At 44.6% G+C, this 24,678-nt stretch overlaps 1 protein-coding gene across 9 annotated transcripts in view; it reads left to right on the top strand.

The window, feature by feature from the left end:
- Positions 1-24,678, top strand: part of LOC120727555 (myomegalin-like) — a 49,287-nt gene that overhangs the window by 18,864 nt on the left and 5,745 nt on the right. The window contains exons 7-45 of one of the 9 annotated variants that reach the window (XM_040021891.1): positions 74-228; positions 310-466; positions 2,079-2,132; positions 8,939-9,076; positions 9,176-9,295; positions 9,378-9,470; positions 9,574-9,798; positions 9,875-10,033; positions 10,158-10,265; positions 10,659-10,796; positions 11,107-11,286; positions 11,441-11,635; positions 11,741-11,923; positions 12,013-12,129; positions 12,214-12,294; positions 12,404-12,507; positions 12,630-12,772; positions 15,030-15,151; positions 15,256-15,431; positions 15,529-15,877; positions 16,334-16,538; positions 16,659-16,775; positions 16,865-17,124; positions 17,228-17,442; positions 17,584-17,701; positions 17,827-17,944; positions 18,027-18,081; positions 19,747-19,994; positions 20,069-20,179; positions 20,278-20,439; positions 20,610-20,858; positions 20,965-21,096; positions 21,183-21,299; positions 21,382-21,589; positions 21,676-21,797; positions 23,530-23,766; positions 23,887-23,988; positions 24,190-24,410; positions 24,502-24,645. In XM_040021891.1, coding sequence (XP_039877825.1) covers positions 74-228; positions 310-466; positions 2,079-2,132; positions 8,939-9,076; positions 9,176-9,295; positions 9,378-9,470; positions 9,574-9,798; positions 9,875-10,033; positions 10,158-10,265; positions 10,659-10,796; positions 11,107-11,286; positions 11,441-11,635; positions 11,741-11,923; positions 12,013-12,129; positions 12,214-12,294; positions 12,404-12,507; positions 12,630-12,772; positions 15,030-15,151; positions 15,256-15,431; positions 15,529-15,877; positions 16,334-16,538; positions 16,659-16,775; positions 16,865-17,124; positions 17,228-17,442; positions 17,584-17,701; positions 17,827-17,944; positions 18,027-18,081; positions 19,747-19,994; positions 20,069-20,179; positions 20,278-20,439; positions 20,610-20,858; positions 20,965-21,096; positions 21,183-21,299; positions 21,382-21,589; positions 21,676-21,797; positions 23,530-23,766; positions 23,887-23,988; positions 24,190-24,410; positions 24,502-24,645 — 6,138 coding nt within the window. Of the gene's footprint in view, positions 1-73; positions 229-309; positions 467-2,078; positions 2,133-5,032; positions 7,630-8,938; positions 9,077-9,175; positions 9,296-9,377; positions 9,471-9,573; positions 9,799-9,874; positions 10,034-10,157; positions 10,266-10,658; positions 10,797-11,106; positions 11,287-11,440; positions 11,636-11,740; positions 11,924-12,012; positions 12,130-12,213; positions 12,295-12,403; positions 12,508-12,629; positions 12,773-15,029; positions 15,152-15,255; positions 15,432-15,528; positions 15,878-16,333; positions 16,539-16,658; positions 16,776-16,864; positions 17,125-17,227; positions 17,443-17,583; positions 17,702-17,826; positions 17,945-18,026; positions 18,082-19,746; positions 19,995-20,068; positions 20,180-20,277; positions 20,440-20,609; positions 20,859-20,964; positions 21,097-21,182; positions 21,300-21,381; positions 21,590-21,675; positions 21,798-23,529; positions 23,767-23,886; positions 23,989-24,189; positions 24,411-24,501; positions 24,646-24,678 lie in introns of those variants that run through there. The other 8 variants (XM_040021885.1, XM_040021882.1, XM_040021883.1 and 5 more) reach the window with 8 other exon arrangements.

Genomic DNA, 24,678 nt, shown 5'->3' with positions numbered 1-24,678 from the left:
GACACTTGGAGATATTCTGTGATAGTGGCCAATCTTCCCAAATCTTAACTGCTTTGGTGCATGTTTCTTTCAGGAGGCCCAGCTGGCTCGCAGCGAGGCCGAGCGAATGGCCTCGCTGGCTGGATCACAATCCCATGCTTCCCTCCTCTCCTTAGATGCCGCGATGGAGGAAATCCCAGAGGATGAAAGGCCTCCAAATATCCTGTCACCATCTAACAACAAAGACAGGTAAGAAACTACTCAGTTCTGGAGAACATGAGAAGAAATCCATCCTTCTATGTCACTGACTGGTCCTCTTTCTGCTTTCAGGTTGATAGAGGAGCTAACTAAAGAGCTTCGCACTAAGGAGGTCTGCATCACTGAGCTGTGTGGAGAGAAGACAACACTCACACTCAGGGTGGAAGAGCTGGAGGGACAAGTTCATGAGCTATCTAATTCCCTGCTGCAAAAGGACAAGGATGTTGAGGTACATATAAGTTAAATTTTACATAAAAAAAAAACCTCTGAAGCCAGGTCTTAAATTTCTTACTGAAATTAAAGGAACACTTTGAAGACACATCTCAGATGGAGAAAAACATGCTGGATATCTATCATGACCTGGACTGGGTAATGTTTTAAGAATGAAAAGATGCCATGATGGAAAAGATGATAGAAATGAAAGTTATCAACCTGCAGAGGTCTGATTTCAAAGACACAGTGAAAAAGTGCAAAATTTATGTGACAGGTTCATCCTCGAAATTTTGCCAAATTTCATTACGACAACTCAAAGTGGTACTTAGTAGTTTGTTTGACCCCCAAGTGGTTGTATGCATGCCTGACAACATCAGGACATGCTCTTAATGAGATGACAGGTGGTGTCTGTGGGGCATCTCGACCCAGATCTGCACAAAGGCATCACTGAGCTCCTGGGCAGTCTGAAGTGCAACCTGGCAGCATCATATGGACCAAAGCATAATGTCCCAGAGGTGGTCTACTGGATTTAGATCACGTGAGTGTGGGGGCCAGTCAAGCGTATCAATTCCTTCATCTTCCAGGAACTGCCTGCATACCCTCACCACATGAGGCAGGGCATTGTCATGCACCGGTAGGAACCCAAGACCCACTGCACCAGCGTAGGGCCTGACAATGGGTACAAGGATTTCATCAATACCTAATGGCAGTCAGGGGGCCGTTGCCTACCCTGTAGAGGCCACACCAGTGGCCTGCTAGAAGTCTCATGCTCATCCCATTTCTCCTTGCACAAAGGAGCAGATACCAGTCCTGCTGATTGGTTAAAGACCTTCTACAGCCCTGTGCAGCTCTCCTAGAATAACTGCATATCTCCTGCATGCTCCTGAGACTGTGCTGAGAGACACAGCAAACCTTCCATCCTGGAGGTGTCCAGGTATCACCTTATGTTACTGACTTTAGCCAATGCAAAACTAGTGATAAACATCAGAAAAGATGATGTCAGTGGCCTCCACCTGTAAAGTCATTTGGGGGCGGGTGTCTCATTGTTGTCCCTCCAGTGCAATTATGGTTAATTCGTTTAAGACCAAAGGAATTGAAACTGCTTAACAACCCCTCGGTTACTTAAATGACCACATCAATATCCTAGAAGCCTAACTGAGTTGATGATTTATGCTGATTAAAATGTGTTCCTTTATTTTATTACATTTTTTATGTATTTTTGGAGCAGTATATTATATATTATATTATAATGGACCCTGAGGTGCATGTGTAAAATGCAAAACCATGGATACTTTATATAAGCCGTCTAATGTTACTGCATTCCTCTGGACCACCATGTCTCCTCTGGCCAGACTTCTGTTCTAGAAAGACATCCTTAAAGCAGCATGTGTTCATGCCTCAGCCATATTTTACCAGCTATTCATGTAGATCGCAAGAGCTGCTGCATGCACCAAATAACACTTAAACACATGGATATGATTAAAACAGTGTCACAAATACAAAATAATGTAATATAGAAATATATTAGATACAAAATTCTCCTTTCTTTTTCTATGTGTATTCCTGAATTGGCTGGAGCTATTAGTTTTTTCTCTTGATAATTTTAACCTCTCTTTTCTTTTACACAGTTCTATCAGGAGGAACTTGGTCAAGAGAGGCTGCGGATCGAGCAGGAGATGCAGGTATGTGGATTTTAGTATTTAAAACGGTGCTGGATCATTAGCTTTCAGCTGTTATGTTCTATCCAAAGTGTGAGAGCGGTTTCACACAGCAGACTGAGTGAAGAATATTTTGATAGACTCTGCCTCCTTATGGACAAGTGACACATTGCATTGATATGACTAGCACAGACACACAGCTAAATTATTTGTAGGCAATAAGAAATGATCTATAGTATTTAAGAATTTTTACAGTGCGTACAGTGTGAGTGTGTTTGTGGTATAGGACCACATTTTACCCAATTTTATCACTGAAAAAGGTAAAATAGCAGCAAGACATCCTCATAACCAAGCTCAAAGAGCGAGCTCATAACAATATCATGAGTAAAAATAAGTAAAATACTCTGAAACTAAGCTGAAACTACATTTGTGTAGAAGAAAGGGACCATGAGGCAGAAAAAAGAAAACTATGTTGCTTTTTGAGGCTGTAATGTATTGTGTATTGCTTAAGGATTCTAGTGGTAGCGAGAGCCATCTTACTGGGGGCTTATCTCATCACGAGAAGTGCCAGAATCTCATTACATTTACAGGCTTCAGCTGCAGTGACATCCTCAAGGGCACACTTCTCTCCTGATGCATGATGAAACTACGAATGGAGAGGGACTATTATTTGAACAGCAACTCACTGTAACCTGGACAGAATCTCTACCCTGTTGAGTAGAGATCTTGTAGGGATTAATACTTAAGAACACAGTGTGTGTTTAGTCTTACTGAACCTGTGCAGCGGTGCTTCTCTGTATTTGAATTTGTCAGCATTTGCTGCAAACATATTTGTTGTCAGGCGGGTTTTGTTTTCAGGGAGGCTGTGCAGGCGTTTTAACTTGTAAATCATTTCTGAATGAAGGATGCAAATGTACTTGTTAGGCAGGCTCTCTGTTCAGATTTCAGACAGGACACACGTATGGGTAAAAGCATGTGTGTATGAGTGAGTGTGTGCCTCGGTCAGTGTGCAGTGAAAGGGGAAAAAAAGCTGAGGCAGCAATGGCAGCTGCGCTACGGCACAGCATTTAGTTACTAGGGTAACAGTGGAATTTGCATATGATCAGCAACCCTCTGAGTGTGGCACGTGGTATATATGAAAATTGTTGGCTGGATTCAGACTGCTCATGTGTTTAAAAGCTGATATTCAAATTTTCATGAGGCTGTTTGACTTTGCAAAATCAGAAGAAGATGATTGTTTTTGAAGTATAAGTACAACTGTATATAATACATGCTATATATATTATATGCCTCTTCCGTATTGCTGAATTGGTTTCTAAATCAGTGGAAGAAACTGTTGTTGTGTGTTCTTACCACAGCTTTGTTTACATGTCCTCACAAACATCAGAAGAGAGCATGTAAGAATGAATTTAACTGGGTTTGTGTGTGTGTGTGTGTGTGTGTGTGTGTGTGTGTGTGTGTGTGTGTGTGTGTGTGTGTGTGTGTGTGTGTGTGTGAGTGTGTGTGTGTGTGTGTGTGTGTGTGTGTGCGCACGTTTCCATGAGGAGCCATCCTTCACGTACGTGTGTGCATGCAGGCGTCTCACTGGTTAGCAGTTTAGCAGTTCTGGTTTCAGCCAAACTATCGATTGGTCAGATTGACCTTTGAGTGCTCGGTGACCCCCGACACTGATATCAGGTTGTGTTGTTTCAGACAGACACCCGCCATAAGAGCTCATAATTAGCTCCCCGGACACCACAGACACTTAGCCAATAATTGTCTGCAGAGAACAGCAGGCTGGACATGAATATAATCTGAAACCTTGTAACATATTTATTTCTAGGATCTCTTTGTCAGGAATAACATGCATAAGTGTAGACCTCTGAAGCAGTTAAAAAGCAAGATGTTTCATAGTAGTTATGAGCATTCGAGTTCTCATTAAATCTGAAAGAAAAACATTTTCGGTTGCATCCTTCCCACATATGGCTCTCTGCAGCTAAACCTAATTTTAGAGAAAATGACTCAGGTTCAGCAATTAGTCTTCACAAAATCAGCAATCAAAGACTTTGAAGCACACATTAGTGAGGATTTCCAGTCTCATTCTCTGCTCTGACGCAGTACGGCTGCTTTCAGAGAGAAAAATGGTACACGGCAGGCTTCACACTGCATATATCTGCTTGGAACTCACAGTGTGACCATCTGTTTGTGCACCCTCGGGCAAACAAAAATCATAGCCGCTGCAGTGCTGAACTTACACGGTCAAATGCAGGATAAAGCTCTGGTTGTTTGGTCATTACAGTCCAACCATTGTTGAAATATCAGCACCATGGCAACAGAAAATAATTGTAATAATATTGTGCTGGTCTAACGAGGACACTATTTACAGACTAAAGCCACCATAGCAATCGTGTTATAATCATATAATGATGTTTGATACGTTTGTTAATAGCAGTGCAGTTAATTGTGTTTTTAAGTGTGTCAGTGTATCTATTATTATTATTATTATTATTATTATTATTTTATTATTAATTAATAAATTATTAATTTAGTTAATGACAAACAATTTGATATCTGATAAGAAACTCTATTAAGAGTTTATTTTCATATGCTGGCTCATTGCAACACAGGTGTTTTTTGTTAACTGTATTTATTGATTAGTATGTGATATCTTCTATTTTTACTCTGCAAAGCGTCTGCATGACGACGGAAGGAATAAAGGTCAGGAAGGGGACTCTGGAAGAAACAGAGCATACATTTATTAACCTCGGAGGTCTTTTCTGTAGTTTATAATTGCGTGTAGTGGTCTTGTGTACAAATGTACAATAGTTTTGCGCGCGCCCGTGTGTGTGTGTGTGTGTGTGTGTGTGTGTGTGTGTGTGTGTGAGAGAGAGAGAGAGAGAGAGAGAGAGAGAGAGAGAGAGAGAGAGATGGGCTGTGTCATAATATTTATGAACGTCTGGAGTGATTTGAGTCCCCAGGTTGACTTGCCTTCGCTGATAATTCAACTGGTTATTAGATAATATTACATTTTATTTTATAAAATGCAGCTGTTTAATATAAATGTGTGCACTGTTGTTCTTTTTCATTCATCCTCAATAAAAGCCCACTTTAAGGGTTAGCATGCGACCATGCTAATGCAGCTAATGTTAATTGTATAAAACAAATATAACTTGGAGACGTTTAATTTTATAGATTAGCGTCATGCTACTGGGCTTTTCACCTGTTCAGTCAGGCGGACGGAGCTTAGCAAACCGGGTAGGAGGAAGTAGCAGACTCCCGGGGGAGCGACTCTCTTTCCTGTTTACAAATAAACCCAAAATAGAGGAGATGTTATTTAGGGATGAATTTAAATATGCGTTTTAAAACGAAAGTGTCTATGTTTTGAACCGGTATCTCAGCGGGAGTTAAACTGCGAGCATCCCTGAACGTCTTCACCGGGCTTCTCAACTCCCCCTCGTTTTCCCTGAATGGTGCGCTCCGACGCTGCAGGTCTGGTTCGGGCAGGCGCTTCGTTATCTGACTGGAGGACATCCGACTGGAGTCCGGTGTGTCGTATCTCTGCCTGTAGCTGCTGTAACAGCTCTGAGATGAACAGACAGCCTTTGTTTGGGACACAGACGCCGCCGGAAGAGTCAGAGGATCGTCCTCGGACGCCTGTTACTGCTCGGTGTCCGCATACTGGGCAATAGATCCCGTCGCTTCCCGGTCACGATGAACCTGTCGTCGTTCGGAGCGGCTCGCGCCTCCGTGATGGTGCAGGGGCACGTGCGGCTGTGTTGGGAAATGCGAGATACGATGTTTGTTTTTTTGACAGCGTGAGGACACTTTAAAGATAAATACTGCGTCTGATTCACGACACATTACCTGACCAGTGTGCGCCATTGCGATTCACCTGCCCCTCCATCAGATGAACGGGGATCCTGGATGTCTTTGGATCACAGCTACAGTATAAACTGGTCTTACAAGCTCTTTTTTGTCTACCTCCTTTAATTTATCATGGACTTAGAAGTCATAGCATGGACTCGGTTCAATTAGGAGCATTACACTGTCCTGTTTATGTTTTTGACATCAGTGCTTGCTCTGAAGCTGGACTCTTCTTGCTGTTTATAAAGCAGCGCAGTCATTCTGAGGATCCATGTATCCTCACATCCTCATGTTAGAGTAAATAAGATGTTCTGCTGCTCCCTGATAACTATAATACTGTGTAATGTTTGATCTCAAGATGAAGGAGGTGTGTCGTATTTGTGGACGGGAGCTCTGTGGCAACCAGCGAAAATGGATCTTCCATCCTGCTGCCAAACTCAACCTGCACGTGCTGCTCTCTTATGCTGTGGGGCACGAGCTGACCCGGGACGGCAGAGGAGAGTTTGCCTGCTCCAAGTGCACCTTCATGCTGGACCGCATGTACCGCTTCGACACAGTCATCGCTCGTGTGGAGGCCCTGTCCATCGAGAGGTTGCAGCGGCTCCTGCAGGAGAAGCATCGACTGAGGCAGTGCATCAGCGGGCTCTATCGGAAAACCAATTCAGATGAAGGGGCTGTAACATTAAGTGGAAGTGATGACGGACCAGGGGATGGGATGGTGGATATTTCAGGGCTTACTCATGCAAAGTATTGCGCCCTGCTCCAGGAGGATTTAGTCTACTCTTTGTATGAGTCCTGGGCAGATGACAGCCTGGACTGCCAACATCACCACCATCCTCAATGTCCTGCTGCTAAAGGGTCAGAGGTTGCAGCTGAAGGCTCACAACGGTGTACGCCCAGCACTCCCAGAAGGTGCCGGGGATGTTCTTATTGGCGGGTGGCAGACTCTGATTATGAAGCTGTCTGTAAGGTGCCCAGAAAGTTGGCCCGGAGTATTTCTTGTGGGCCATCAACCAGATATTCAGCCAGTGTGGTTGGGGGAAGTGTGACTGGAGGTGGTGCAGGTGGAGAAGGAGAGAGGAAAAATATGGAAGATTCAGAAGACATCACCTCCTCTCAGACTCTAGTTCCTGGATCTCAGGACCCCTCGAGGACCTCAGATAGTGATCGCACTTTAGCTGGGCGAGCCAGCTCAAGCCCCTCTATAGCATCCCTGGAGGCAGCTGAGGAATATATTCAGCCTGGAGCCATAACAGATGGATCCCTGAGCTCCCCAGTGGATGCAATCGAAGACCAGATATCTGACTCCCTCTCTGAGGAGCACATGGGAGCTCCACTTGGCCAAGCCTCTCCTAGACGCACTTTCTCTCTAGCCCTCTCTTTGCTGCAAAGCTGTGCTGTCTACCGGCCAGTCCGGAGCACAAAAGGGAGCAAGCTCCCAGTCTTTCTCAGACGAAGCTCCAGCAACGGGGGCACAAGGTTGTCCTTTACCGATCCCGTTATGGGAATGCCTTATGGAAGCCCAAACGGAGAAAGATACAATCACACGCCAACACCTGAGCTGGATACCCCTCTGATCAGAGTGGACACTGGGCTGGATCAGGATCTGAAACTGGCAGACTTGGAGAAATTGTTTGAAGATTTGTACAAAGAGTATCCTCCTCCTCCTCCCCACCAGGTACAAAACCTTGATCGGAATGGGGATGTCGGCAAAAAGACGAATTTCATTAGTGCAGAGTGACGGCGCTTGGTACAGTAATGAAGTTGGCCTTTGATGAGCAAACTTGCTACATCTGCAGTAATCTGCCTGAACCAGCCTGACAGGCTTTGATGTTTGACACCGCGGTCTGCCCACAAAACCATTATCACCACATTTTAGCTTAACTATCCACATAACCCAGCTACACACAGCCTCTGCTGTTAGCTCTCACCCCAAAGGACCTGAGCTTCAGTAGCGTGCAGCCATGTTTAGTTGTGTGGTAACACTATACATTACACAAGCAGTCAGGTGTGGGTAGCATGGCCTAATTAGCTAGTCTGTGTGCGTGAGTGTGCACACATAAAGAACTAATGACGAAGCAAAGCATGGCACATTAGCGTATTTTAGTATTAATATTTGTGTTCTTCCAGCCTTTAATTTGTTACTCCTTATCTAATTTAGTCTTTATGATACAGCTGAGTGTTCATGATACATGAACACAGCCTTTAGACAGATGAGTCTTGCAGTTTTTCCAGCCTTGCAAAACAAGATTTTCCGCTCCAATATGTAAAGATAAATGTGTGTGGATGAGTTTTTGTGTGTGCTGTAGTTAAAAAAAAGTCTAATTTTTCTTACTCCTCTGTAATACCTTGTAGGGGGTATGGATTTGTCTGAAGCCTGTGTTTTTCCCTTACTACGAGCATGTGATCGCCGAGCGGGGAGTGCTCAGTGAATTGGGTTAGATATGGGGAGACGTTAAGACAAAGTGACTCCACTACTGCCCTATTTTCACTCAGAGCCCTTGAGGCAAAGTGATCCACGCGATGTCAGACCACTCTGTCATCTCAATACTGGTTGGCTACTAAAGTCACACTATTTCATGATAAGACCACCTTCTATCTTAATGTGAAAACTCTGAACTGCATCACCCAAACGGCAAACACATAGTGATATTCTTCCTGTAGTGAAAGTTGAAATCATTTATATGCTGGTTATGTGTGTTTGTATGTAGCAGGAGCACAGAGCACTTTGGGTAAACTCACTCATGCATGCAGATGCTCATAAACCACTCGAGTGGTTCTTTCCTTGTCATAGCACACACACACGAATGAACAGAGTTTATGTATCTTGTGCACAAAAAGTATTACGTAATATGCTGTGGTGGTTATGAAGGCTTTCTATTTTTTATGAATTTGAGAAAAATGTGTTTTCTAAAAATAATTCAGCTAAAAGATATTGTGAATAGGATTTTATAAGGTTAAACTCTGATGTCTTAACCTTTTTCCAGAGTCTTGTTGAAGAGCAGCAGAGCCAGCTCAACCAGTATGAGTGTGCGGCCGGTCAGTGTGTCAGCGAGCTGCAGAAGGCCCAGCTCCAGGTCCAATCCCTGCAGGCCAAAATCCAGGAGAGCGAGGCCAACAACATGGTGATCCTCATTAAAACACATTACAGCAGCTGGATATGTTCTTTTATTGTGCATCAGGCTGATGGCAGCCTAACCTAACCTTTCTGCCTCCGTCTGTAGAAGCTGCAGGAGAAGCTGAGTGAGATGGAGTGCGAGCTACGTTCGCTTCGCCAGGCCTCTCAGAGTCAGGAAAGAACCATTCAGGGCCTCACAGAGTCTCTCAGCACCAAAGACAGTGAGGTGTGTGTCTGGTTGTACCTAAACAAGGATCGCTGTGACGTGATTTGTAAACCTGTTGTAAATTTGCTGATTCTGCTCTAAGGCCCAGGAGCTGTACCAGCTGATTGAAGGGCAGAACACCACACTTTGCAAGCTGCAGGAAATAGCTCATCACAGCCAGCTTGCTCAAAGCAAGGTGAAACTTTTGACCTGTTTTTTAATCAAAAATGTAAATGTTGTCCTCAGTGTGAAAACATGTTGTCTTTTTGACCTTGGTCTGTGGTCGTTCCCTTCTTCAGGCTCCGGCAGGAGTTAGCGAGTCCTTGGCGCTGGCTCAGCTGCAGGGCGAGCTGGTCGGGGTGCAGAGCTCCCTGTTCTCTCTTGGACTGGAGCTGGAGGCCAGCCAGAGGAGTCTGAGACAGAGCCAGAGGCAAGCCGATGACCTGATGAGGTTCAAGGAGAGACTAAACTCAGATCTACAGGAGGCACTGCAGCACAGAGAGGTCACCGAAAAACACAATCAGGTCAGTCTGATTGTGACAGTGTGAGTAAACCAAACATGTTACACAGCACGTTTAACGTGCTTTCTTTCTACTGCAGGACCTGCGCTGCGCCCTTCACAAACTTCGCACTGAGCTTCAGGCCAAAGAAGCAGCTTTAAAGGAGAGCGAAGCAGAGAAACACGCTGTGACGCAGGAGAAAGACCGGAGCGTCGCACAGCTCAAAAGCGCTCTGCAGGACAAGGAGCAACAGTTGCAGGTGACGCGCACAATCCCACACAGTCTGCTTACATAATATATATACTGTGTATATTCATACAGTATATATATATTAGGCACACACACTTCTTTTTTAGCCCATCTAAAAATATATCCATCTGTAGGAGTACTCAGAGATGGTGGAATCAACGGGAAGCTCCAAACCAAATCCAAGAGACGCCCTGCTGGAGAAACTGAGGGAGCGCATTAAAGAAAGAGACAGAGCTCTGGAGGTAAACAAGCACACAGATTCACAGCAGGGATTGAAACTTGTGGCATATTTTAGCCACGGTTACATTCGCCTCAAATACACGGTGTGATTCATGAGCAAACTGATGTGCATTCATTGTCGGGACAGTGGGAAGGCTTTTAGTCATAAAAGAGTGTCAGTCAAGAGTCATGGGCACACAGCAATACAGACTCACACACCAAAAGGTCAGTGTGCAGTAATATTTTAGTGCAGTGGGAAGAAATATATGAATTAAAAAGGTGACGATGAAAAGCATGTGTTAAATCTCTCAGTGTTAGCTACTGCATAGCTAAACATTTTATGCAGTAAACTACAAAACTATGAAGTGCAAAGAACACGGTGAAGGTTGAGGATGCTTTTCCATCGCTGCCTGCAGCAATCCATCGATGACAAGTTCCACTGTGTGGAGGAGCGTGAGGGCCAGGTGAGGAGGCTGCAGCTGGCCCTGAGAGAGAAGGAGCGAGACCTGGAGAGACTCCGCTGCATTCTGTCCAACAACGAGGAGACCATCACGGTACGCTCGCGACACGCAGCATCATCATGTCCGAACTGTTTGGTGTGGAAACACTAGAACATGCATATTATGCAGATTAAAGCTCACAGTTTAAAACAAGCTTGAACCAATAAGCCAAGTGCATCATATTTAATAAATTGTGAATAAACTGAATTTTTTTTAGTTGTCATAACGCTCAGTAATCTCTCCATTTTCAAGAAAATAGAATTTTTCTGGCAGTTATTTCATGCTTCAGGTTTTATAGCATTAAACATATTACTCAGTATCTAAAGTTATGCACTGATATATTTTTGGTGATCGTGACCACCAGAGTCTTGACGGTTTGGTGCGGGGTAAAGAGCTGGAGCTGGAGCAGGCAGCAGAGGCCTACAGGAACCTCCAGTGGTTGAAGCAGCAGAGCGACGAGAAGGAGAGAAACTCCCTGAGAGAGAAAGACACCATCATAACCCAGCTACAAGCAGCACTACAGACACGCAGCCAGGAGGCTCAGGTACACACTGACATTTACAACAGGTTTCTCTTTCAATTATTCTCAGTTGTTTGCGGTGTAAATGTTCAAAGCTTTGAAAAACCATCCCATGTCGACAAACCTGTCTCACCAGTTTCTTACTAATTGCTCTGTTTGTTGTGTTGTGCGTGTGCAGGATCTCACAGCTGCCCTCGTCGCCAGAGTTCAGGCCGGTCCCACTGAGGTTGTGGAGGAGCTGAAGGCTCGGTTGGCTCTGAAAGAGAAACTCTTCCAGGAGCTTTTGGGAGACCGCAGCCGGCAGTCTAAGGAACAACAAGCACAGATCCAGGATCTGCTCAGCACTCTCAGCTCCAAAGACCAGTATCTGCAGGTGGGCGACATCGTGGCATCGAAGTGCAGCTGGTAGATTATAGGTTTGGGCCGTACAAAAAGGCGGTTCAGGAAGATAAAGTGTAACCTGATCTTTCTCTCTCAGGACTACTCCTACAGGCTTTCCTTAGTGATCAGTGAGCGGACTGGCCAGCTACAGGAGCTTCGCAAGCAGCTGTCAGAAAGAGAGCAGGAGCTGCATGAACTGAGATGGGACAAGCAGAGAGACACGGGAGGAGAGACGGAGCATCTGCAGAGTCTCCTTAAAGAGAAGGAGGCTTTTATCAAGGTACTTGCTCCGACATTTTCCCTTGGCTGTTTGTCTTCCTATAGATCCTGTACACCTGGTGTTCACAGGCTACTTTATCACACCGTCAGGAGCTGATGAAGGCCCAGGAAGAGGCCATGCAGCCGTTTTCCAAGGAGAGCGAGGCAGAGATTAAGGCTCTGAAGGAAGACATGCAGCTGGTGCTGAAAAAGGAGGCAGAGGCTCAGGTATCAGTGAAGCTCTTGAGCTGATGCACTAAAATTTCATGTTTTTTAATCTTTAAGTCACATCTTTGGGTTCTTTTTCTGCAGAAGGAGATCTCTGCTCTGCGTTTGTCTTTAGCTCACCAGCAGTCAGAAGGAGATGCCACAAAAGACAACACTGATCACAAAGTATGATTATTGCTTCATTTCGAGTCGCTTAGACAGTGTTTAGACATTTGTATTCCTTAGGAAATAACCACTTTACTCCTTTTTAACCCTCCCCGCCACTGTGATTCAGCATGTGCTGGAGCAGCTGGTATCAGAGTACAGCAAGCTGAATGACGCCTTGAGGGCAGAGAAGAGGTTATACCAAAATCTCACTCACATTCATAAGAGTGACAGGTAGGGAAATTCCACGCAGGTCTTGTGACGCTCTGGATTCCTGCAAAGCTTTTTTTTTTTGTCCTTTCTTTTTTTTTTTTTTTCAAAAACACCATTTTGTTCTGGTCTTTTTGATTTTGCAGCAGCTCAGAGAAGATCCAGGCCCTCCACATGGAGTTGGATTCAGTTCAGGCACTCCGCAGACAGCTGGAGGAGGTCCTGTCTCGGACCCGTAACACGGCCCTACTACTGGACAGGGCAGCTAAAAGGCAGCCTGACTTTGGAGGTGGGAACGGGCAGGGTCCAGCCTCCAAGGCTGCAAGCACCATTGTCACCTGATGCTCTGTGTGACCACAGCACCACTCAGTGACACTCTAAATGTGAGATGGAGCTGTCTCCAACCACTGACGGTCAGGTTTATGAAACATTGCGTTCCTGAAGTAAGAGAAAGAGATCTATATTTTAAAAAAGCCAAAATCTGACCCTCAGTGTGCAGGCAGCTTTGTCCAAATAACACAAACACTCCTCTTAATGGTATGAAGTGAAAATGTGCAACTCAGAGTTTAATTTATTAATATATTTTGTGAGTGTGGTGTGAATCTGTTTGGGTTTTTTTATATTGTTTTTTTTGAGGATTGCCTGCATATTGCTTTGTAGCTCGATTGTTCTCTATTGCCATTTCTGTGTACTGTCTCTCACCAGTGTCGCTCTTCCAGCCTTACTGTCACAGTGAAGTCACGTCTTGTGGAGAAATTCAAGCTCATGCCTTACAGTGAAACGTCTCACCATCCATCATTTGTTTTATATCATCTGTTTGTCAGCAGGATTGTGCACGCTTAGCGAAGGCCCAGGAAACAAATCCAAAAAAGACGGCCTCGTACTTTCCTTTAGTTCTGTGTTAGCTCTGATAGATATGCATGATAGAGTAGGCTAGTCGTTTTAGATATAAGCTGGCAGATGCTTTATGTTGTAGTAATTTTATATGATATGCATATTTTTAGCAGCTCTGCTTCTAGATCCAGCTTTGTACAGAGATAGGATAATCTACAGTCTAGACAGTGCTCTCTATTAATGACAGGAGATGTGAACACCAGAAATAAACCTTGCATATGAATTATTTATATGAAGTAGAGTACATTTTCTAGGGATTTTGTGCCCCCGATCTTTTCATCTAGCCTCACAGATGGAATCACCGTCAAAGCTCCTTCTGCTTCTTCTTTTTTTGTGTTTTAAATGCATCAAAAATAAACATGTGCTGGCTTTTTGTCAAAAGCACTTCTGTTATGGATTTCTCTTTATTGTGTTTAATTAGGAAACCTGAAATCCTCCACTTATTCCTTGACATACCTTCCGTCTTTCCCCTCAGAGCAACCCACAGTATATATCATCTCTCTGAACCTTTACCCAGAGTAGAAATATTATTTACCCGCCCTCCTCAGCCTCTCAACTTTGCCTTTTTTTGTCCTAAAGTGTAAATTTAAAACCATATGAACACGTGCTAGAACGTTTAATGTATAAATAAAAAGGCAACAAACAGCAACGTGTATTCTTAACACAAACTCGGTCCCAATTAATTTTCCTTCATGTCCTTCCTCCCTCATGCATGATAGTGTGGCATGGTTTTCATGTTTGCATGGCTTCCACTGTAATGCCCAGTGAGATATTCATAAACACAAAGCCCGTGTGGCCGGTCACTCAGTGTCCTCACGATCTAGCTTGAATAAAAATACAATTCAATACTCTTCCTACACCTTCCTCATATGTGGTGACATTATGTAGTGTCACAGTGTGTAAACAGGGTGCCACATTACACCAGTCAAGCCTGCAGGGACACATTACTCAATCAGTATTGCCTCAGCAGTTTTGCTGAGTTTCCTGCCCTCTCGCTAACAACACAGAGACATTTAGTGCTGTGTGCTTCATTAAAGGTGGACACATTCTGATAATTAGCACCCGTTAAACTTGCTCTGACTATGAAACAATCCTTTAATATGTCCCCACAATGCAGTGAGCAACTTTAGACACAAACCCACAACTATGATTCACATGTAGCTCTGCGCAGTGCGTGCGAAGGCCTATTATGTAAAACAGTTTCCCTTAGAAATTCTTTTCAGTCACTTTCCTGATGTTCCTGCTCTCTCTGTGAGTGTGTATACAACATTAAAAACAGAACAGAGAAGAGAACATGCAGTACTCGGTCACAACAACCTCCTTTAATCCCTGCAAACAGTCGTTACTCTAAATTTGCTACAGTTGTGTCATTTTTAGGTGTTTAAAGTGGCCTTCACACACACACTGTTACTGAGTGCACCGGTTTTTTGGCTGGCTTGCAACTTATGACATAACATTTCCCTTAAGTCCCATGACTTCCAAAGTGGTGATTCAGTGGAGAGAGAGAGAGGACTGTGGAAAGAATGGGATAGAGAGTGGATGCCGGGGAGGGAGAGGCTTAAAAACTACAGGAGAAAACCAGGGGGTTTGAGATTTAAAGAAAAGAACCAAAGCAAGTGGATACTTTCCCTAAATGGTCATTTTGTTTCCAGAGCTCAGCACAGAGGAGGAAGAGGGAGACGATGAAGACGGCAGCAGTGACAGTGAGGAGTTCACAGACAGCATAGAGGAGGATGACGATAGCGTGAATGCCAGAAGTTTGACCTCCGGTCAGGTAAAGTGCTTTTACTAACACTTCACTGTGACCATTAAGAGCATCTCACCTACTCCCATGACTTAAAGGGTAAGAACTAAGAAGTATTATTTCTAACTCTGTAGGCTTCTGTTAAGGCTCAAGGACCTGAGTGTGTGACCCGAGGGCTGGTGAGGGGGGCACAGTCCCAGACAGCTGATGTAAAGCAGCTCGATGAAGCAAAGAAGACACTCGAGTTCGAGCTTGAAGAAATAAAGTCACAGCTGGAGAGGGATGGATACACCTCTGTAGCTCAGATGAGGTGTGTAATTTGCTTTAAATGACTTATTGTTTACCTGATCGTGCTGTGTTTGATGGCACCATTATGCTTATTTGTCCTTCTGTTCGACTTTTGCTAGGAGTGCCCTGCAGAAGCTGCAAAGGGAGAACCAGGCCCTGAAAGAAAACCAAGTACGAGCTGGAGTGGTGGGGACAAACACAGAGAAGAGTCTGAGCCCAGAAGAAGAACAGGAAGAAGAAGAAGAGGAGGAGGAAGAAGAGGAGGAGGAGGAAGAAGAAGAAGAGGAGGAGGAGGAAGAGGATACTGAGGAAGAAGATGAACTGGAAACATCTCCGGTGCCGGCGGGGAAGCGAGGTCCTCCATGTGTTAGTCTGAGCAACGAGCCAGGGAAGAGGCACTGCATGAGGCCATGCTCTCTGAACCTGGGCACACTGACATCTCACCATCTCACACACCAACCTGAAGCGGTAGCACATCATACCCTCATTATCTGATCATTATTACAGATTTAGTGTGATTCTCTTTAGTGTTAGAGAGAATAAAATGACCAGACAATTTAATACCAGAAACAGTACTCAGATCATTAAATGTAACATATACAGTTTAGATGGGAAAATATGTCAGAAACAATTGAAGGGCAACAAAGTGTCACTAGTAAAGTTTAATTTAGTCTGATACTGCTTATAAGTGGATCGTCAGTAATCCAGGTGTACTAAATAGTTGTACTAACAAGTTTAAATGTAATCATATTAATTGACATGTTTTACATATAAATGTAGCTCTTAAAAAAGAATCAGAAACAGTCAGTTAATGTCTTGTTATATGTGATATTTCAGTGCAAGAGATGCTGTATGACTAAATGATTAAATGATGTGCCTGTGAAGATTACACATCAGTGTTGCTTAGATGCTTTGCTTTTGCAGGAGACAGCGGTCGCCGGTGACAGCTCTCAGGTCAGAGCGCTCTGGCGAGATAAAGAGGATGGCCTCCGTGAACAGGCGTCTCGTCTGCACGCTGATCTGACTCTGAGCCAGCAGGAGAACAGAGAGCTGCAAGAGAGGCTGATGGTATCTGAGGCCACGGTCCAAGCTCAGGCCGAACAGCTGAAGGAGTACAGAGATCTGCTCAGTGAGTCACTCTGAGGAGCATGTATAAAGGAAGGCTGGGATGAGTTAGACAAATACATTTAAACATATTTAATTATTTGGTATAAAGGAATGAAGTAAGTTCTGCCTCATGTCTGTGCAGCCGAGACGTCTGTCCAGCAGGCCAACAAGCAGGTGCAGGTGGATCTTCAGGATCTGGGTTATGAAACTTGTGGCCGGAGTGAGAACGAAGCAGAGAGAGAAGACACCAGCAGCCCAGGTGATGAACAAAGATCTGATTCATTTTAGACCAAACACATGCTCTTTAAGATACTCTCATTAATCATGTCTCACCTCTCCTCCTTGCAGAGTTTGACGACCTAGAGATGTGCACGTCGCTGTCCCATCCTCAGGACTGTGAGGGTGGTGGCTGGTACGCTGGAAGCTGCAGCAGTAACAGAGGCGCTTATGAAATGAGGGATGAGTCGGCGTCTCTCCAGCATCTGGTCCAGGATCTGCGCTCACAGCTTACTCGCTGTCACAAAGTGATCCGTGGACTGCAGCTCCGTGTCCGGTCTTTGTCTGCGACCAGCGACTACGCCTCCAGCTTGGAGCGCACCCCCCGCAAGGTACTGACTCACCAACAAATGCTGTACTTTAAATGTATTTAATGTTAAAGAAAAAACAATTCAAAAAACAAGGGTTTTTTTGCTTTTCATCCTCACCCTTTAGGTAAACTGGGCGCTTGAAAGATCACCAGCCCCGAGTGGTGTGGAAGAGGATGAAGGCTGGTTATCTGATACCCAAGGGGCTCGTCCAGCGTCCAAGCCCAGCAGGGAGCTCCAAGAACTGATGGAACGAGTCGCGTCGCTGGAGGCTCAGTTGAAAACTACCAGATCGGAGGGCAAAGGCCAAGCAGAAGAAGGGAAATGTGCCACCTGGCCTGGGTAGGTTAGCAGCGATAAAGTGGCAGTGTTGCACATTTACTTTTTATCTAGAATCAGTTGATGTATGCACATAAGAGCGAGACTAATCTCCCTTAACACTGCGGTGCATTTTGTCCCTGTGGCGGCTGATTGTCTGTGCAGGAAGTACAACTCTCTGATCCAGGCTCAAGCTCGTGAGCTGTCCCACCTGAGGCAGCGGATGAGAGAAGGGCAAGGAGTCTGTCACATCCTGACCCAACACCTGGGAGACACCACCAAGGTGCTGCAAACACACTCACTGATTCAGTGATATTTTCTACATTTTATCAACATGGAGAGAGAATAAAGTTCTAGCAAAGTTCATAGCAGATTCTCACAGATGCACTAAACGTCAACAACTTTCAGGCTTTTGAGGAGCTCCTGCGGGCCAATGATATTGACTACTACATGGGTCAGAGCTTCAGGGAGCAGCTGGCACAGAGCACTGCCCTGGCACAAAGAGTGGTCACCAAGATTAGTGGACGTAAGGAACGTTTTTTTTAAAAAACTGTTTCTACTGTTATTTAAAATCTCACCGCTCCATCTTTCCTCTTTTCTCTCCACAGGAGAACGTGTAGAGAGCCATGACGACAAGACAGGCCACGAGTTGCTCGCTTTGCGGTAAGTGAGCTTGTTCATATCTACGTGTGTAATGTGAGAATATGTAGGAGATTTAACTATTTTAGGGTGGTAGCAATTAAACCAAGGAGTGATCTTTGCTCAAAATCAAGCAGCCAGCAACATCTGGGGATGAAAAGTGAAGCCATCGCTGTTCGAATAATTAGTTGAGCCTGGTTCCAAAATCAAGTCAGTCCCCAGAAACTGACACAGACCAAAATTTAAGCAGAAGCATGAAGATCAGTTTTGGTCTTTATCAAAACTGCACCTGCAGTTTTGTGATCTGTTGACCCCCACTGAACTTAATAGCTCACTTTGCAGCACTAAGTCTGTCCTGCTGATTAGTTTGCTCTGTCATGTGACACGCTGTGAGGAGCTGTCTGCATAGCTACTTATGTTGGAGAGAAGACAGAAGGTCTGCTGTTAATCCACACGCGGGCCACCACGCGGATCATTTAAGTTACTCTAGCTGAACAGACAGCTACCTGGTGTCCACCCAGACAGGCTTTAAAATGCTCAGTGTTTCTGTATTCTTCACAGCTTGGCACACTGTTTCTGTTGGATTCATGCTAAGTCACTTATTCGTGGATTTCTGTTGTATTGACGCTTGCTGCTGTACTGATAAATATTTGTTTTGAAATATTTTCCAGCATGCAACATTTTTAAGGGTTATCAGGAAAGCTGGTGAAATAAAAAAACAAAGACAGTTAAAAAAAAAAAAGATGCTGTCAGAGAGCCAGGGGACCCAAAACAGCAAGAGAGACACAAATACATAGCATGAGGGTCTGTAAGGCCTCTAGACCCACTTGTGACTCACTAGAAGTGAATTCTCATCTTCTATATAAATGTGTCTGCATGGTCAGTTTGTCTCATTTAATTTCATTCAACTTTGGTTGCAATTCTTTTGGGTGTCCACAGATGTCCACACATCGTTGCATCACACACATTACTGATGCAAGAACAGAACAGGACATCATGTGATGTCTCAAAATTTGGGCCAGCCTATGAGGATGGATGATGACAGTGCATAAATTTACAGTAGTCAAGAACGTAGTGTAGTAGCTATGCAAGCCTTTGATTTAGTAGTGATTTTAGAACAGTATAAAAAGTACCTAAAACTACTGTAATCCATGGCTTCCTGGAGCTAACACATAGTATGTTGTTGACGGGCATGAAGGCACTGTTAACATAAAATACACATTAATAGGCATCTTATTAGGACTTATAAGCACCTCACACCCTATTAGTTAATGCTCTTTAAATGGGCTTTAATATAAAGTGAGTTATCCTGTGCTCATATAGGGAAGAAGAGCTCTTTTCACAGTAATAGTGTTGTTTATGTTGTCTAATATTACTGGAAAAAAATTTTCCTTTCCTATTTCCCCCAATGTTGATGCGTTTTCTGTTTTCTGTGCATCCAAATGAAAAAACTGACCAATAAGCAAATGTAAAAGCATTTACTTCGATTCGAGGAGGAACTAGTTAGACTTTCATCAGAACCTTGAACTCAAAAAACATTTTTTTGATCATGACTCAAGAGTTCAGAGGCTAATTCCTACAAAGAACACACAAATGTGTAATAGAATGAAATGAAAGTGATTAGGTTTAATATGTGAAAGGTCAGAGTTCAGTTTCACTGTGATATCATGACCTTCTGTCCACGTGCAGGTTAAGTAAGGAGTTGCAGCAGAAAGATAAAATCATCGAATCACTCCACACGAAGCTGCAGCACCGTCCCGAGACCCCGTCCAGTTGCCACGCCCTCTCTGAGACTACGGACCAATCAGATAGGACCTCTTTGGTGTCCGATGAGTACCAAACCAATGAAGACTTGGAGCTGTGCTCTGATTTGGACACCAGGGAATATCAGGAGGAACACCGACTCCGGCAGCCAGGACTCGGATCAGATCCGGAAGGTATTGTTGATGTTAATCTCTCTTTCTGTGAAATGCATCTTTCTATCATTTCACCTTCCATTCCCCTCTTTTAGTCCGTTCCTCTATCCCACCACCTCTTCCTCCTCCTCCTCTTCATGGCCTCCTCAAGTCTTCAAGCAGCTGTCCCAACATGCTTTGCACAGCCGCTGTGGGTTTGACCAGAGGTAGGGGAGTCACAGACGGCTGTTGACTTGCAAAGATCATTTTCTTTTTTCCTCCTCATCCTTTCGTCTTCTGTATGTGTCCTGTCATTCTCCTCCAGCCCTTTTCAGTGAGCCTGTCTCCTCCTCCCTCTCTATCCCCTCTGGCCCTGACGGCTGGGGTCACGAAGTTATGTTTGACCCCCGGCCCAGAGCTCTCTCTGTGATGGCTGTTCGCCCAGAGCTGGACACGCTGTACAAACAGATGAATGAGCAGAACAGGGGTGAGGGGCCAAAGAGAGTGTGCCATGTGTGGAAAATACTCAAAACCTGTCTGAAACTACAGTCACACTTGGAATTGTATAGAATGTTTGACTGATCTCTGACAATTTTTTTGTGTGTGTGTGTGTGTGTGTGTGTGTGTGTGTACATGTGTTTGGATGGCTGGCTACGGGCTTCCCAGAGCCTCATGACAAGGCTCTGTTCACCCTTTCACCTGATCACCACAACCAGCATGGCCTGTCAAGCTACAGCCAGCTATCCCATCATGCCTTTCAACCCTACCAGCTGGGGGGCATCCCTACAGGCCACTTAATGAAGTCTGACTCAGGTTTAATGTCAGGGGGGCCTTTGTGGGACATGGAAAACTTCGTCGGAAGTTATTCTGGATCATCTGCGCACCAACCAGGAAGCAGCCAAACAGGTGTGACACACAAATGCAGTGAATTTATTTTTGGAATATTTATGTAACTTAAGAGCTTCTTAGTTGAATGAATAATACAACATTTTATTATATGACTTTCTTTCAGGGGTAAATTTGATAGAGGAACACCTGCAGGAGGTGAGGTGCCTTCGCCAACGCCTGGAGGAGTCCATTAGGACCAATGAGAGGCTTCGTCAACAGCTTGAGGAAAAACTGGCCACCACTGGACGTGATGGGGGTAATGCAGCTTTCCACACTTGAGTAACAACAAACATCGGCGCTTCTTTGTCTCTAAAAAATGACACAATGTGTTTTTTTTTCCAGGGGCTCCAACCAACATTTATATTCAGGGACTGGACACAGTCACTCAGCTGTCCAATGAGATCAGAGTCCTGAAGGAAGAAAACTTGGGTCTGCAGTCCCGCTTGCAGGCCAGCACAGGTACTTCAGTATAAAGGCAACAGACATTTAAGACAGTTTGTTTTGTTTTTTGTTTTTTATTTTTGTAAATAAACCCATTTAGTCTGTCCTATGCTCTCAGACACAAGTGAGGAGGTGGTGCAATTGAGGGAGGCGGTGTTTACAGCACGCGCTCGCCTGAAGCAATCAGAGCTGGAAGCTGAGCAGTGGAAGGAGGAGCTCAGACGGCTTCAGGCCCACAGTCAGGAGCAGGGACAGCAGATTCACACATTAAGGCAGGAGCGGCAGGCGGGGCAGGAGAAAACCAACAGGTGTGTGCAGATAATGGCTGTGTCTGTCTGCGTGTTCACATCATCGCTAACTGTTTTATTACTATAACGTATCTGTGCATTAACAGGCTCCAGCACGAGGTGTCACTACTCCAGCAGCAGCTATGTGAGAGCAGGGAACTGATCCACTCCCTGCAGAGCGAACTACACGTCTATGATCGAGTGTGTTCCAGCACAAAGGCCAACAAAGGTCAGGCTATCAAATTAGCTATACACAACATCCTACCATAGATATATACAGCGACTTGCAAAAGTATTCGGCCCCCTTGAACTTTCCCACATTTTGTCACATTACAGCCACAAACATAAATCTATTTTATTGGAATTCCACGTGAAAGACCAATGCAAAGTGGTGTACACGTGAGAAGTGGAACGAAAATCATACATGATTCCAAACATTTTTTACAAATTAATAACTGAAAAGTGGGGTGTGCGTAATTATTCAGTCCCCTGAGTCAATACTTTGAAGAACCACCTTTTGCTGCGATTACAGCTGCCAGTCTTTTAGGGTCTGTCTCTACCAGCTTTGCACATCTAGAGACTGAAATCCTTGCCCATTCTTCTTTACAAAACAGCTCTACAGCTGCTCTGTGACGGCCTCAGAGGTTGTCTAAGAGAATATTGGGAGCAATAAGACCATGAAATCCAAAGAACACACCAGACAGGTCAGGGATAAAGTTATTGAGAAATTTAAAGCAGGCTTAGGCTACAAAAAGATTTCCCAAGCTTTGAAAATCCCACGGAGCACTGTTCAAGCGATCAGTCAGAAATGGAAGGAGTATGGCACAACTGTAAACCTACCAAGACAAGGCCGTCCACCTAAACTCACTGGCCGAACAAGGAGAGCGCTGATCAGAAATGCAGCCAAGAGGCCCATGGTGACTCTGGATGAGCTGCAGAGATCTACAGCTCAGGTTGGGGAATCTGACCATAGGACAACTTATTAGTCAGGTACTGCACAAAGTTGGCCTTTATGGAAGAAGAAAGCCATTGTTAACAGAAAACCATAAGAAGTCCCGTTTTCAGTTTGCCACAAGCAGGGACAGGGAAGCTGGTCAGAGTTGATGAGAAGATGGATGGAGCCAAATACAGGGCAATCTTGGAAGAAAACCTCTTGGAGTCTGCAAAAGACTTGAGACTGGGGCGGAGGTTCACCTTCCAGCAGGACAACGACCCTAAACATAAAGCCAGGGAAACAATGGAATGGTTTAAAACAAAACATATCCATGTGTTAGAATGGCCCAGTCAAAGTGCAGATCTAAATCCAATCGAGAATCTGTGGCAAGATCTGAAAACTGCTGTTCACAAACAAATCAATCTAATCTGACTGAGCTGATCACCCAAAGCAAAAAGTGGTTCTACAAAGTATTGACTCAGGGGACTGAATAATTACGCACACCCCACTTTTCAGTTATTGATTTGTAAAAAATGTTTGGAATCATGTATGATTTTCGTTCCACTTCTCACGTGTACACCACTTTGTATTGGTCTTTCACGTGGAATTCCAATAATAATAACAACAACAATAATAATTCCATGTTTGTGGCTCTATCTATCTATCTATCTATCTATCTATCTATCTATCTATCTATCTATCTATCTATCTATCTATCTATCTATCTATCTATCTATCTATCTATCTATCTATCTATCTATCTATCTATGGTCCCAGTGTCCCTTACTTTGGTGCCATCTGGTGGTACATGAACAAACAGATAAATGGGCTATAAAAAGAAAAAACAATCACTGGATGTTTTTCTGTGAATTGGAATTCCCAGAATTCTTTGCAGCTCAAGAAAAGCTCTAATGTATGACAAATATGAAAGGAGGAAAGAATAAAACCCTCTAAACCCCTCGCAGCACCTAAGCACAGCTGTGCCTAACACGTTCTCATATTTGTGCATTTCATCTTTCGTCTTCAGGCTACCTGTGCGGGGTACCAGTTCTACCAGTAGAGCTGGGGGAGTTGTTGGGAGAGGTGAGGAGTCTACGGGCTCAGTTGCAAAACAGTGTCCAGGAGAACAGCGCTCTCAAACAGCTGGAGCTCCACAAGCAGCTGGAACAAAAGCTGGGCGTGGGCTCACCTCGGACTCCCTCGCTCTCTGCTCTCACTGCCAGCCCTCAGAGGGAAAACTTCTACAGACGTCAGTTGCTTCATGGTGAGACATGACTGGGCATGACTCCATCATGCTACAGTGTAAAATGCCTGTGATGTTCAGTGTGCAGTGGTAAAGTTTGCAGTGTGTCCAAGCCTGTTTGCCTATCTGTGTGCTCCGCAGACCCAGCTCCATCTCCACCAGTCAGGGACATTGGTCTCTTTAACTGTGGATCTCCTGGTCCTCCATACTCAGACTTGGATGACAGCCATAGCACTGCCAATGGTGTGACTTAACTTCAGTTACTGCAACTTAATTTGACTTAATATGAAGAAGGTTTATTTGCTTTCTAACAATAACAGCACTTTTGGTTTGTGTGCTTGTTACTGAGTAGTTTGAAGAAATTCTAATTTCCACAAAATAAAAATTAAAAAACCGCTTCATTCGAAGTCCTTCCACAATACAATCCAGCTCTTTTGTCTCCCGCAGACCCTCTTGATCCACACTCTGAGCTGGAGGGGGATGCGCCCGATGGATCATTCGCGAACCGTCATGGTCGTCACGCCATCGGTCACGTGGATGACTTCAGTGCTTTGCAGCAGCAAGTCCTCGAGGGCCGGAGCCTCGTCCAGCGCATGGAGATGACCCTGCAGGCCTGCCTCGGTCCACCAATGCTGGATGTAAACCAGAAACAGAGCAGCGAGCTGGTGTGTTTTCACCATCCTAGCAGTCGGCGACAACTGAAAATAAAAAGTAATGAGCACAGAGCACGAGTAACTAACTGAGCTGTGTTTGCAGATTATGGATTACGGATGTGTTAGGAGTCTTCTGTCTAACACCAAGACTCTGAGGCAGATCTTGGAGGAGGCAACGTCTCTGCTGAAGATGTTCTGGAGAGCAGCTCTTCCCAGCACGGATCCCTCCATCCAGAACCTTAAGAAGGTTTTAAAATGACGCATTATCTTATTTGTTTAT

The sequence above is a fragment of the Simochromis diagramma genome, unplaced genomic scaffold (assembly GCF_900408965.1).
Source record: "Simochromis diagramma unplaced genomic scaffold, fSimDia1.1 OVJJ01000205.1, whole genome shotgun sequence".
Classification (NCBI taxonomy): Eukaryota; Metazoa; Chordata; class Actinopteri; order Cichliformes; family Cichlidae; genus Simochromis; species Simochromis diagramma.
This window is presented reverse-complemented; position numbering and strand designations above follow the sequence as displayed.